Source organism: Papio anubis, chromosome 6, assembly GCF_008728515.1.
Source record: "Papio anubis isolate 15944 chromosome 6, Panubis1.0, whole genome shotgun sequence".
In the NCBI taxonomy this organism is placed as follows: domain Eukaryota; kingdom Metazoa; phylum Chordata; class Mammalia; order Primates; family Cercopithecidae; genus Papio; species Papio anubis.
Window position 1 is genome coordinate 41305230 of NC_044981.1, and position 13371 is coordinate 41318600.

General features: G+C 44.4%; 3 protein-coding genes across 3 annotated transcripts; all 3 read right to left on the reverse strand.

Annotated features, from left to right (window-relative positions):
• Positions 1–353: 353 nt before the first annotated feature.
• On the reverse strand, positions 354–765 carry C6H6orf226 (chromosome 6 C6orf226 homolog). The gene is given in 1 exon segment (XM_031667602.1): positions 354–765. A coding segment is annotated over 1 exon segment (306 nt). The 5' UTR covers positions 660–765.
• Positions 766–4374: 3609 nt separating this feature from the next.
• On the reverse strand, positions 4375–6976 carry LOC116275278 (endogenous retrovirus group K member 8 Rec protein-like). Its single transcript, XM_031667089.1, has 2 exons — positions 6472–6976; positions 4375–4440 (listed from the first exon to the last, which is right to left on the reverse strand). Exons 1-2 carry the CDS (start codon positions 6730–6732, stop codon positions 4384–4386), a joined length of 318 nt encoding a protein of 105 aa, XP_031522949.1. The 5' UTR covers positions 6733–6976; the 3' UTR covers positions 4375–4383.
• On the reverse strand, positions 4440–12597 carry LOC116275277 (endogenous retrovirus group K member 8 Gag polyprotein-like). Its single transcript, XM_031667088.1, is given in 3 exon segments — positions 4440–5125; positions 10943–11596; positions 11599–12597. Coding segments are annotated over 2 exon segments (789 nt in total). The 5' UTR covers positions 12148–12597; the 3' UTR covers positions 4440–5125; positions 10943–11356.
• Between the last annotated feature and the right edge of the window lie 774 nt (positions 12598–13371).

Consider the following 13371-nt stretch of genomic DNA (forward strand, 5'->3'; position numbering starts at 1 on the left):
AGTCTCTAGCCCCTTGCCTGATCCAGCTGATTCCAAGAGCCACGATTTTAGTCTTTCTTGGTTGGCTTTTTAAAATGCTTTGGGCTTTCCTTTAACGTATCTTCAAAATCATTGTGGGGCCAAATTAATCATAAAACCTTTTGTTACATATTTTATTACATATAAGGACTGAAACAGGATTTTTCTTAACTGTATCACGGTCCAGAAATGCAAATGCAAAACCCCCATAGTGGCTGCAGGAGCAAGTCCAGTTGAGACAGGTCAGGACCAAAGCATAAAAGATGAGTAACTGAATGGCATACGGGGTCCTGTAGCCACGCCCTCCAGATCGCCGCCGCAAAAGACCTGGAACCTCAGGAGCCCGCTGTGTGTCATGAAGAAGGTGCAGTCGCTGCCTCAGCCAAGCCAGGCTCCGCCGGGGCCGTTCCTATCCTGTGGGTCGGAGGAGGAAGGGACTCAGCCAGTGCCGCGGCCTCCCAGGGCTTGGGCCTCCGCGGGAGCCGGGACGCCGTGGGTTCGCCGTGTATCGCCGCGATGTGGCGTCTCTCCAGACCCGGGAGCTCCCGGCCCTGCTGGACCAGCTGCAGGAGCTGCGCCAGGGTAACCGAAGCCGGGGCCGGGGCCGGGGCCGAGCAGCGGGGACTGCGAGGACGCTCCATGTCATGTCAGGTCGCGAAGCCTGACCCGCCTGCAGTTCGGGGAAGCGAGCACTTCCGGGCGGAATGGATGCAACCACCACCGGGGGACGGGGGAAGGAAAGGGAAGCTGTAGACCGTACCAAGCCGGCCCAGAACTGGGGGAGCACTTGAGAACTCTGACCAGCGCCCTGCAGAAAAGCTTTAGAAGCGTCCACGATTTAGCCAAACCAGAGTGCCCAACGTACCCGCCAAAGAACAAGGGACGGACGCGCCAAAACTTGAAGGCTAGCATAGGACAGAACATGCCTGCGGACGCGCTGCTGCGGGCAAAAAGACCCATACATGCATTGGCACCGCGCACATGCCCATTTTCATGCATAACCACGGGAGCGCATGCAAGGATTCCGATACAAGGCATGGCGGAGGACAATCCCCATCCTAGGCTCCACAGCACGGGACAAAGCCTAACTGCAGAGTTGTTCCCAGGGGCCTCAGGAGTGACACCACCACCAAGCCACGCCACTCTCTTAGTTATTATTATTGTTTTGTTTTGTATTGTGTTGTGTTGTTTTAGACGGAGTCTCAAGGTCTGTTGCCCAGGCCGGAGTGCAGCGGTGAGATCTCAGCGCACTGCAACCTCCTCCTCCTGGGTTCAAGCAATCCTCAGGGTCCCTAGTGCCTCAGCCTCCCTAGTAGTTGGGGGTACAGATATATGCCACCAAGCCCAGCTAATTTTTGTGTTTTTAGTAGAGACAGGGTTTCGCCATGTTGGCTAGGCTGGTCTCGAACTCCTGACCTCAAGTGATCCACCCGCCTCAGCCTTCCAAAGTGCTGGGATTACAGGTGTGAGCCACCGCACCCAGCCAGAGCCTCACCACCCTCTTCACACATCCTGCCATCCTTCAATTCTTGGTGGTCCCAGAGAAGATAGAAGGTGAAGGCAGGTCAGATGTGCTACAGCTTCTCTGACTGCTCGGAAAGTCAGGTTTTTAAATTATCAAAAGTGGCCGGGCACGGTGGCTCACACCTGTAATCCCAGCACTTTGGGGGGCCAAGGCAGGTGGATCTCGAGGTCAGGAGTTCAAGACCAGCCTGACCAACATGGTGCAACCCCGTCTCTACTAAAAATACAAACATTAGCTGGGCATGGTGGCACACACCTGTAATCCCAGCTACTCAGGAGGCTGAGGCAGGAGAATCGCTTGAACCCGGGAGGCAGAGGTTGCAGTGAGCTGAGATTTGCACCACTGCACTCTACCCTCAGCGACAAAGCAAGACTCCGTCTCAAAAAAAAAAAAGTGTCAAAAGCTAGACTGATCTGGTGAACATCACCTTAATCAAAGAATCAAAGCTTAATGGTCAGGCGTGGTGGCTCACACCTGTAATCCCAGCACTTTGGGAGGCAGGTGAATCACAAGGTCAGGAGATCAAGACCATCCTGACCAACACAGTGAAACCCCATCTCCACTGAAAATACAAAAAATTAGCCGGACGTGGTGGCAGGCGCCTTTAGTACCAGCTACTCGGGAGGCTGAGCCAGGAGAATGGTGTGAACCCGGCAGGTGGAGCTTGCAGTGAGCCAATATCACACCATTGCACCCCAGCCCGGGCAACAGAGCGAGACTCCGTCTCGAAAAAAAAAATTAAAATTAAAAAAAAAAAAAGATAAGGAAAAAGCTAAGAACTACCCCAGATTAAAGGAGACATAAAAAATAAATACAGGCCAGATACAATGGCTCATGCCTTTAGTCCTAGCACTTTGGGAGGCTGAGGTGGGCAGATTGCTTGAGACCAGCCTGGGCAATATAGCAAAACCCCATCTCTACTAAAAACACACACACACACACACACACACACACACAAATACCCGAGCATGGTGGTGGACACCTGTAGTGCCAGCTATTCCGGAGGCAGTAGTTGAAGAATCGCTTGAACCTGGGGAGGTGGAGGATGCAGTGAGCTGTGATTGCCAGCACTTCAGACTGGGAGACAGAGTGAAACTGTCTCTCCAAAAATAAAATATAAATAAATAAATACAATGAGTGATCCTGGATTAGATGCAAGATTGTGTAGGGGAGATCAGCTCTAAAGGACATTTTACCCTTGGGGAAATTTGAATATGATCCATATATTAGATGATAGCGTTATATCAATGTTAAATTTATCAAGTGTGGTAACTGTGGTTATGTGCGGGAATTACCTTGTTCATAGGAGATACATTTTGAAGTATTTAGAGGTGAAGTGTCATGATGACAGAGAGAAAGCAAATGTGGCAGAATTGCTAAGAATTAGTGAATCCACATGAGGGTTTGAAACTTGTTAAAATAAAAAGTTGGGGTAGGGCAGGTGCAGTGGCTCATGCCTATAATCCCAGAACTTTGGGAGAGGCCAAGGCAGGAGGATCACTTGAACCCAGGACTTCAAGACCAACCTGGGCAACATAGTGAGACCTCCAAAACACAAAAATTAGCTGGATGTGGTGGCACACACCTGTAGTTCCAGCTACTGAGAAAGCTGAGGCTGGAGGATCACTTGAGCCCAGGAGGTCGAGTCTGCAGTGAGCCAAGATTGTTCCACTGCACTCTAGCCTGGGCAACAGAGACTCTGTCAAAAAAAAAAAAAAAGTTGGGGTTGGGAGCACTTGGTAAGAGCTTGAGAAGCCAGCCTGGAGGAAACTGACCGTATTGAGTGTTGTATAATAAAGAATTTTGAAGGGGTGGCCTGCCCCTTCACACCTGTGGGTATTTCTCGTCAGGTGGGACGAGAGACTGAGGAAAGAAATAAGGCACAGAGACAAAGTATAGAGAAAGAACAGTGGGCCCAGGAGACCGGCACTCAGCATACGGAGGACCTGCACCGGCCCTGGTCTCTGAGTTCCATCAGTATTTATTGATTATTATTTTTACTGTCTCAGCAAGGGGAATGCAGCAAGAGAACAGGGTGATAGTGGGGAGAAGGTCAGCAAGAAAACACGTGAGCAAAGGAATCTGTGTCACAAATAAGTTCAAGGGAAGCTACTATGCCTGGATGTACACATAGGCCAGATTTATGCTTCTCTCCACCCAAACATCTCAGTGTAGTAAAGAATAACAGAGCAGCATTGCTGCCAGCATATCTTGCCTCCAGCCACAGGGCGGTTTTCTCCTATCTCAGAATAGAATGAATGTACAATCGGGTTTTATACCGAAACATTCCGTTCCCAGGGGCATGCAGGAGATAGAAGCCTTCCTCTTATCTCAACCACAAGAGGCCTTCCTTTTACTAATCCTCCTCAGCACAGACCCTTCACGGGTGTCGGGCTGGCGGACGGTCAGGTCTTTCCCGTCCCACGAGGCCATATCTCAGGCTGGCTCAGTGGTGAGAAACCTTGGACAATACCCGGCTTTCCTGGGCAGAGGTCCCTGTGGCTTTCTGCAGTGCATTGTGCTCCCGGTTAATCGAGAATGGAGAATGGCGATGACTTTTACCAAGCATACTGCCTGCAAACATATTGTTAACAAGGCACATCCTGCACAGTCCTAGATCCCTTAAACCTTGATTCCATACAATGCATGTTTCTGTGAGCACAAGGTTGGGGCTAAACTTACAGATTAACAGCATCTCAAGGCGAAACAATTGGTCAGGGTACAGATCAAAATGGAGTTTCTTATGTCTTCCTTTTCTACAAAGACACAGTAACAGTCTGATATCTCTTTATTTTCCCTATATATCCCCCTTTTCTTTTTGACAAAACCCACCATCGTCATTATGGCCCATTCTTGCTGGTCGCTGTCTCTTCTGAGCTGCTGGCTATACCTGTAGACTAACAACAGACAGAACAGGCATACAAGCATTAATATGAAATTTACAATAGTGGAACTTCTGATGGTTTTTACCCAAGTGATGGGGTTAAGATTTGTGAGGCCATCAGTAGCTTTCACGATTGCCTCAGTTCCTGGCACCAAATTTAAATTGGCTTTCGATGCCTCAAAAATTTGTTATTTTAATTTTGAAATATCTAAAGTAAGATTATCTTCTCTTCCTTGTAGCTGGTATCTAACCATGTCCCAGTGATGCTCAGACTCATTATAGGCTCGGGGTGTAATACAAAAATCTGACGTATTCCAGTCACACTGTAACTGAAAAAGATATCCCAAGCTTATGAGCCTATTTCCCATCCAAACGACGGTTCGTCTAAGATCATTAATTTGGTTTGCCAATTTTTGATTTATTTAGGTCTGAGAATTCCACAATTTTGAAGAATTCTTTACATATTCTGCAGTTTGAACAGAGGAGTGCAAAGTAATTCCAGCAGCCGCAGCAGTAGCTGTGACTGCAATAAGGCCCATAATCCCTGCAATCAAAGTAAAAATGAATCTTTTGGATCTAGTTAGAATTCCTTTTAATACTTCCGTTAAAATGTGGATGGATGGCGAAGCCTCCCACGGTCAGTCCAAGGACACAGGGATCCACACGCCCTCTCTTGTCCTCACTCACAGAATACGGTGCTGCCAATTAAAAATCGAATCAATGCAAGTAAACAATCAACAATTTTCACAGGTTATAGTTTGGGAATCTGGTTTAATAACTATGTTTTCTACAACTAGCATATAAGGGGGTTTTACACAACTTTGTAAAGGAATTGTCAGATTGGAATTTAGGTTGATAGTATAATATGGCTTATGATTTCTTATTTCTATAGCTTGATTTCCAGACCAAATTCTAATGTGGTGCGAGGCCACAGTAAGCTTCCATAATTTTTGGATGTTTAGGACCAGTAACGGGACTAACTAACTTTGGTCAAGGTGATGAAATTCCCTTTTCACCCCATTTCCATGGATAGGGTGATTCTAACCTTCTATAAACCTGATCCAGCCTTTCAATTAAATCATTATCATAGGCCAGATTAACGAGCCAGATGGATGGGGCCTGTGAACATGAGTGAGTCTGGCCCGTACAATGATAATATAATTGGCCTCGAGAGGCCCAGTCTATAATAGTTCCAAATTCATTATTTTGTAATACCACTGCAGAATCAGCCACACATTCTTCCCAAACTAAGGCTTCTGGGCTTTTTGATTCTTTGGGAATTTCCTTGGGGCAAGGCTTCCCCTTAGGCCTAGATTTTAATGATCTTTGATAAGAAGGGTCCTATAAATTATTTATCTGTGACCCTAGTGACAGTCCCCTTACCATGTGATAAGTAAATCTACTGGTGGCACTGATAGTAGGTACTTCTACCAACCAATTTTGGGTTGTAGGCATTAAACATCCTGATGCCTTCCCTAGGCAAATAGTAGGATAATGATACCCAATGGGAACATTTATCATCATTCCTTGTTTTTTTTTTGTTTTTTTTTTTTTTGAGACGGAGTCTTGCTCTGTCGCCCAGGCTGGAGTGCAGTGGCCGGATCTCAGCTCACTGCAAGCTCCGCCTCCCGGGTTCATGCCATTCTCCTGCCTCCGCCATTCTTCTGCCTCAGCCTCCCGAGTAGCTGGGACTACAGGCGTCCGCCACATTGCCCGACTAGTTTTTTCTTATTTTTTAGTAGAGACGGGGTTTCACCATGTTAGCCAGGATGGTCTCGATCTCCTGACCTCGTGATCCACCCGTCTCAGCCTCCCAAAGTGCTGGGATTACAGGCTTGAGCCACCGCGCCCGGCCCATTCCTTGTTCTTTAGGTTGGGCAGGGCAACGATCATCTGTGGGGCCTGGTACCCATGCACTATTATTAACACACACTTCAATAGAATTATCCATCCATGTGACTAACTGAATTAAGGGCAGGAAAGGCACATAAGCCCAGGAAGTATAATTAGTTAAAGCTACTCCTGCAGACATGGGGAGACTTACCACCGTTGATACAATCATCAAAGCTGCAAGCAGCATATTCTCTGAAGTTCGTGTTACCCTTGTGTTCTTTAGGCTTTTTTTAGCTAACTGTGTCAGCTTCTTTAACTGGGCCCAAGTCGGCAGCTCCGCTTCCTTGGTGGATGGCAACTTCATCTGTTCTTCTGATATCACCATTTTGTTTACCTGGAGAGTCGATGATGCTCCATTGCAGGTTTTCTGTCTCCGCGGAGGCGCTTTTCTTCGCATCTCCAACGGGTTCATTGTAGAACTTTAAATGTCTAGTGGGTATCCAAACAGGAAGCTGATTTTCTTCTGGTGAAATACAAGCAAAGCCTCTCTCCCATGTTATCACCTTCCCTATTTCCCATGTCTTATTTTTGTTATCTTTCCACCAAATCAGTTTTCCTTCTTGTGGGCTGTTCTTTTACCACTAAAATGTTGTTCTGCAGAAGTAATAGTCTGATTTCTATAAATGTTTAAAAAATTTAAAGTCTAAAATGCTAGATTAAGTTGCATCTGGGGAGTGTTATACTCCTTACTGTCTTTTTCCTTTTTTTGTTTAACCAATTGAGCTTTGAATGTTCTATTAGTTTTTTCAATTACGGCCTGTCCTTGGGAATTGTAGGGGATTCCTGTTGTATGTGTAATTTTCCACTGATTTAAGAATTTTTGAAATGTTTTACTATAGTATCCTGGCCCATTATCCATTTTAATTGTTTTTGGAACTCCCATGACAGCAAAACAAGATAATAAATGTCTTTTAGCATGTGAAGTACCTTCTCCTGTCTGGCAGGTTGCCCATACAAAATGTGAATAAGTATCAACTGTCACATGGACAAATGACAATTTTCCAAATGAAGGCACATGTATGACATCCATTTGCCATAACGCATTAGGACATACACCTCTGGGATTAACTCCTGCCTCCTGAGTGGGCAGGTGTAGGACTTGACACTGAGTGCAATGTTGTACAATATTTTTTGCCTGTTTCCATATAATACCAAATTTATTTTTTAGTCCTATTGCATTTACATGAGTCAAGGCATGAAGTTCTTGTGCTTCCATGAATGCAGATGATACTAGCAAGTCAGCTTGTTCATTTGTTTTAATTAAAGGCCCTGGTAAATTAGTATGTGCTCGAATATGAGTAATATAAAATGGGAAATTTCTTTTTCTTACAGTTAGTTGTAACAAATTAAACAGCTGGTTTAACTGATCATCTATACCATATTTGATTAGGGCTGTCTCAACATCCTTTGTAGCCTGTACTACATCTGCAGAATCTGATACAATGTTAACAGGCTGATTAAAATCTTGTAACACTGTAATGACAGCAACCAACTCTGCTCTTAGAGCGAAGTGATATTAAGTTTCAGTGACTCATTCTTTTGGCCTGGTGTAAGCCCTTTTCCACTGCTGGAACCATCAGTAAACACTGTCAGAGCATTTTCTAAAGGTTTATGGTAATTTTAGGTAAAATCCAAGTAGTCAATTTTAAAAACTGGAAGATTTTTGGTTTTGGTTAATGATTGTCAATAATTTCCACAAAATCAGCAAGACCAATCTGTCCTGCACCAGAATTGATAAAGGCTTGTCTAACCTGTTCCTTGTTTAAAGGAACAATGATTTTATCTGGGTCACTTCCACACAGTTTTATTATTCGTAATTTTGCCTGACCAATTAATGTAGCCATTTGCTCCAAGTACAATGTAAAAGTCTTAATCGTACTATGAGGAAGGAAGGACCACTCCACAAGATCTGTGTTTTGAACAATAATGCCTGTTGGAGAATGTGCAGTAGCAAAAATCAAAAGTTGGGGTGGGGCTAAGTGATCTATTCTATTTACTTGTGCTGACCGAATTTTATTCTTCAACTAATTCCATTTCTTTAGTTGCCTCTGGAGTTAATGTTCTTTTACTGTTCAATTCTGGATCCCCTCTTAAGATAGAGAACAAATTTGACATGGCATAAGTAGAGATGCCTGGAGCTGGCTGAATCCAATTAATATCTCCTAGCAATTTTTGAAAGTCATTTAATGTTTTTAATGTGTCTTTTCTTATTTCTATTTTTTGTGGTTTAATTTTCCTTTCCTCTACCTGCATTTCCAATGGAAAGGAGTAGAGGTTTGAATCTTATCAGATGCTATTGTCAGTCCTGCGTTTGCAACTTCTGTCTGCAGAAATGTGTAACAGTCGATTAATTTGTCTCTCATTTCTGCAGCACACAAAATATCATCAATATAATGAATGATATCACAGTCTGAAAAAAATTTGTCTCTAACTGGTTGAAGAGCTTGAGCTACAAAAGTCTGACAAGTAGTTGGACTATTGATCTTTCCCTGAGGCGACACTTTCCACTGAAACCTGGTGGCTGGTTCTTTATTATTTATGGCTGGTATAGTAAAAGCAAATTTTTCAAAATCCTGTTTTGCCAGAGGAATGGTAAAAAAGCAATCCTTCAGATCAATTATAATTAAAGGCCAATCTTTGGGGATCATGGCCAGAGAGGGTAACTCGGGTCGGACAGCCCCCAAGGGTTGAATTATGGCATTAACGACTCTATAAGTCGTTTAGCATGCGCCATCTGCCGGATTTTTTCTGAATTCCAAACACAGGAGAATTCCAAGGTGAAAATGAAGGCTCAATATGTCCCTTTTCTAATTGTTCCTTTGCTAATAAGTGTAAAGCCTCCAGCTTTTGTTATGGTAGCAGCCACTGATTTACCCATACAGGTTTTTTTGTTTTCCAAGTTAATGGAATGGGTTTTGGAGGCTCTACAGTGGCTGCTCCTAAAAAGGATACCCTACTCCTTTTCTTTTTTGATTTTTTTCAGCCTCAATTGGGACTTTAATGCCATCTTCATTCTTTCCTAGTCCCTTTTCAGGGAGATATCCCATTTTACTCATGATTTTTTGACTCGTGGGGCTGTATAGGGAGGCTGGAATAGTAATCTCTGCATGCCATTGTTGTAACAAGTCTCGGCCCCATAAATTAATTGGAATAGAAGTGATCATAGGTTGAACTGTACTTTCTTGATTATCAGGTCCTAGACAATGTAAAATCGTGGCACTTTGATACACTTCTGAGGCGGTGCCTACACCGACGAGTCCTGTAACAGGCTATTGTTTAGGCCAATTTTTTGGCCATTGATTTAAGGCGATGATAGCAACATCAGCCCCAGTATCCACTAACCCTTCAAACTGCTTTCCCTGAATAGTGACTGTACACACAGGTCTATCCTCTGAGACCTGACTAGCCCAATAAGCAGCTTTTCCAGCAGGGTTGGTATTTCCAAACCCTCTTGTTCTTTCCGTTTTGTTTTTCCCAATTTTAATATAAGGCAAAAGCAGTAATTGAGCAATTCTATCACCTGGATTGGTGTTCCAGGGACCAGTGGAGCTGATCACTAACTGAATTTCCCCTTTATAATCTGAATCAATTACCGCAGTATGAATTTGGACTCCCTTCAAATTTAGACTTGATCTCCCTAAAATAAGGCCCACCATCCCTTCTGGCAGCGGGTCATATACCCCTGTAGGAATCTTTTGCAGGGGCTCTCCAGGGAGTAAAGAAACCATTTGAGTGGAACATAAATCTGCTGCTGCGCTGCCTGCTGTGGCGGTGGACAGCTGTTGTATTGTTGTAATTGGCTGACTCCCTGATGTGGTGGTATTTGCTGCGGGGGTTGTGGTCGCTGAAAACCCTGAGGAACAAACGGCTGAATTGGGAATGCCCCAGTTTGTTGCGGGGCCTGAAGCTGGCTCCTCTTTCCATTTCCCCAACAATGGTTGCCCATCTTTATCAAATTTAGAATGACATTGATTAGCCCAATGTTTTCCTTTTCCACGTTTTGGACACAGGTCAGGTGGCTCTTTATTTTTTGCCGTAATAGCTTGATTTATTATATTCTGTTTACTTAAGACTGGGCAACTCCTTTTCAGATGACCGATTTGGCTACAATTATAACATTTTTCCCCAAATGTTCTAACTTGTCCTCCTAAAGTGACTCCCATCATTGCTTGAGCCATTAGCATTGCCTTTATGCATAGCTCCTCCAATCCCATCACAAGCCTTCACATATTCTGTAATTTCATCAACTTCTGCTGGAACTTTTCTTTTTAATGACTTCATGGCCGATTGACATTCTGGATTTGCATTTTGATAAGCCATTAATTCTACAAAAACTTTTCGGATGTTATCATCTGTAATGGATTTTTGAGCAGCATCTTGCAACCTTGCCACAAAGTCTGGATATGGCTCTTTAGAGCCTTGTGTAATTGAATTAAAAGAAGGGCAGGCGGTTCCTGGGTCCTGAATTTTTTCCCAGGCCCTGAGGCAAATAGCCCTTAGTTGTTCAATAGCCTCATTCTACATTGCTGTTTGTTGGATAATGGTGCTCCAATTTGGACCTGTTCCTAGCAATTGGTCTCCATCTATATTAACAGTGGGATTAGTAGCCTAATTTTTCGTACCTGTTCTTGTACTCCATCAATCCACGAGGTTTTAAACTGTAGAAACTGAGAGGGTGAAAGGGAAGATTTAGCAAAAATTTTCCAGTCATAAGGAATTAGTCTATTTCCATGAACAATGGAATCTAATAATGTTCTCATATAAGGGGAGTTGGGTCCATATTGTTTAACTCCTTGCTTCATATCTTTTAACATTTTCATGGTAAAAGATTCATATCTAGCCTCAGTTCAGACAGACGCTCCGGCTTGAGTCCCTTTCCTGGCCGGTATCGGTTGTAAAAGTACCCGGAACTCCCATGCCTCAAGATCTCCTGTTTTCTGGCTTTATCAATGCTTTCATGCAGTGTACTACCTTGTCCACTAGGTGGTGGTGTAGGATTAAACACCACCGCCATGGGTTGCTGGTACGGTGCCCTGCTATTTGGCACAGGACACACCGCTTTGAACCACTGGAGGCGGCGGATACTGACGCTCCGCTAGCGGCCCGTATTTATAAACTATCGGCGGTCGAGTCATATTTTCTACTGGCTGATATTGTGGATACTGCATCTGAACTGGCATTGCTGGGATAGAAACTCTATCCTTTTCTACTTGATATTCTCTTGGGGTTTGTACTTGTCTAACTTGCCTTTGAGGTTGTGATGTTACAGGTATCTGAACCCAGGAGGAGGAGTTGATGGCCATCGTGCTTTAGGCTCTGATGGCCCCAGTAATTCTGAACCTCCTTCCCCCAGTTTTGATGACTCAGGATATATTACCTCCTGTAATTGATTGTAGTCAACATTTTGAGTTGACTGAGCCGTTACAGATTCTGCTACATATTTACAATGTGAACTTTCCGTTCCTTTCCTGAACTCTGTCCCTGCCTCTTCTTCACAATCTATTACACAGCCTTCAGGGGCAGCAGAAACTGAAACGCTATCTTCTTCTGTTTGAAATGGTTCTAAAGTTGCTTTAATAATGGTCCAATCATTCCGTACTGTAAGTGGGATGATTTTACCTTCCCTATTTGCTTGTTTTAATTCTTTGCCAATTTTTTCCCAATCTTTTAGATCTAAAGTTCCCTGTTCTGGAAACCAGGGGCAAAATTGTTCTATTGTTTGAAATAGCATAATTAGATTTTCTGTAGAAGCTCTAACTCCCCCTCTTCTTAAAATAATTTTAATGAAGCTGAGATAAGAGGCATATTTACTTTCAGTTTGTCCCATTGTTACCTGGGTTCCTCTGAGTGCACAAGCTTACCGCAAGGCTGACTGGGGAAGTACTCAGGAATCTCTCATGGACTCGTCCTCAATGCTCACGTTCTTAGCGTACCTTCACCTTAGAGAAAGGCACCCACGTTGTGCGGCAGGTGAAGGGGGGGCCTGCCCCTCCACACCTGTGGGTACTCCTCATCAGGTAGGATGAGAGACTGAGAAAAGAAATAAGGCACAGAGACAAAGTATAGAGAAAGAACAGTGGGGCCAGGAGACCGGCACTCAGCATACGGAGGACCTGCACCGGCCCCGGTCTCTGAGTTCCATCAGTATTTATTGATTATTATTTTCACTATCTCAGCAAGGGGAATGCAGCAGGAGAACAGGGTGATAGTGGGGAGAAGGTCAGCAAGAAAACATGTGAGCAAAGGAATCTGTGTCACAAATAAGTTCAAGGGAAGCTACTATGCCTGGATGTGCACATAGGCCAGATTTATGCTTCTCTCCACCCAAACATCTCAGTGTAGTAAAGAATAACAGAGCAGCATTGCTCCCAGCATATCTTGCCTCCAGTCACAGGGCGGTTTTCTCCTATCTCAGAATAGAACGAATGTACAATTGGGTTTTATACCGAGCGTTCCCAGGGGCATGCAGGAGATAGAAGCCTTCCTCTTAGCCGCAAGAGGCCTTCCTCTTTTACTAATCCTCCTCAGCACAGACCCTTCACGGGTGTCAGGCTGGGGGACGGTCAGGTCTTTCCCGTCCCACGAGGCCATATCTCAGGCTGTCTCAGTGGTGAGAAACCTTGGACAATACCCGGCTTTCCTGGGCAGAGATCCCTGTGGCTTTCTGCAGTGCATTGTGCTCCTGGTTAATCGAATATGGAGAATGGCAATGACTTTTACCAATCATACTGCCTGCAAACATACTGTTAACAAGGCACATCCTGCACAGTCCTAGATCCCTTAAACCTTGATTCCATACAACGCATGTTTCTGTGAGCACAAGGTTGGGGCTAAACTTACAGATTAACAGCATCTCAAGGCAAAACAATTGTTCAGGGTACAGATCAAAATGGAGTTTCTTATGGCTTCCTTTTCTACAAAGACACAGTAACAGTCTGATCTCTCTCTCTTTTCCCTACAAATTTGGCCTAGGCCGGGTGTGGTGGCTCACACCTATAATCCCAGCACTTTGGGAGGCTGAGGTGGGCAGTTCACCTGAGATCAGGAGTTC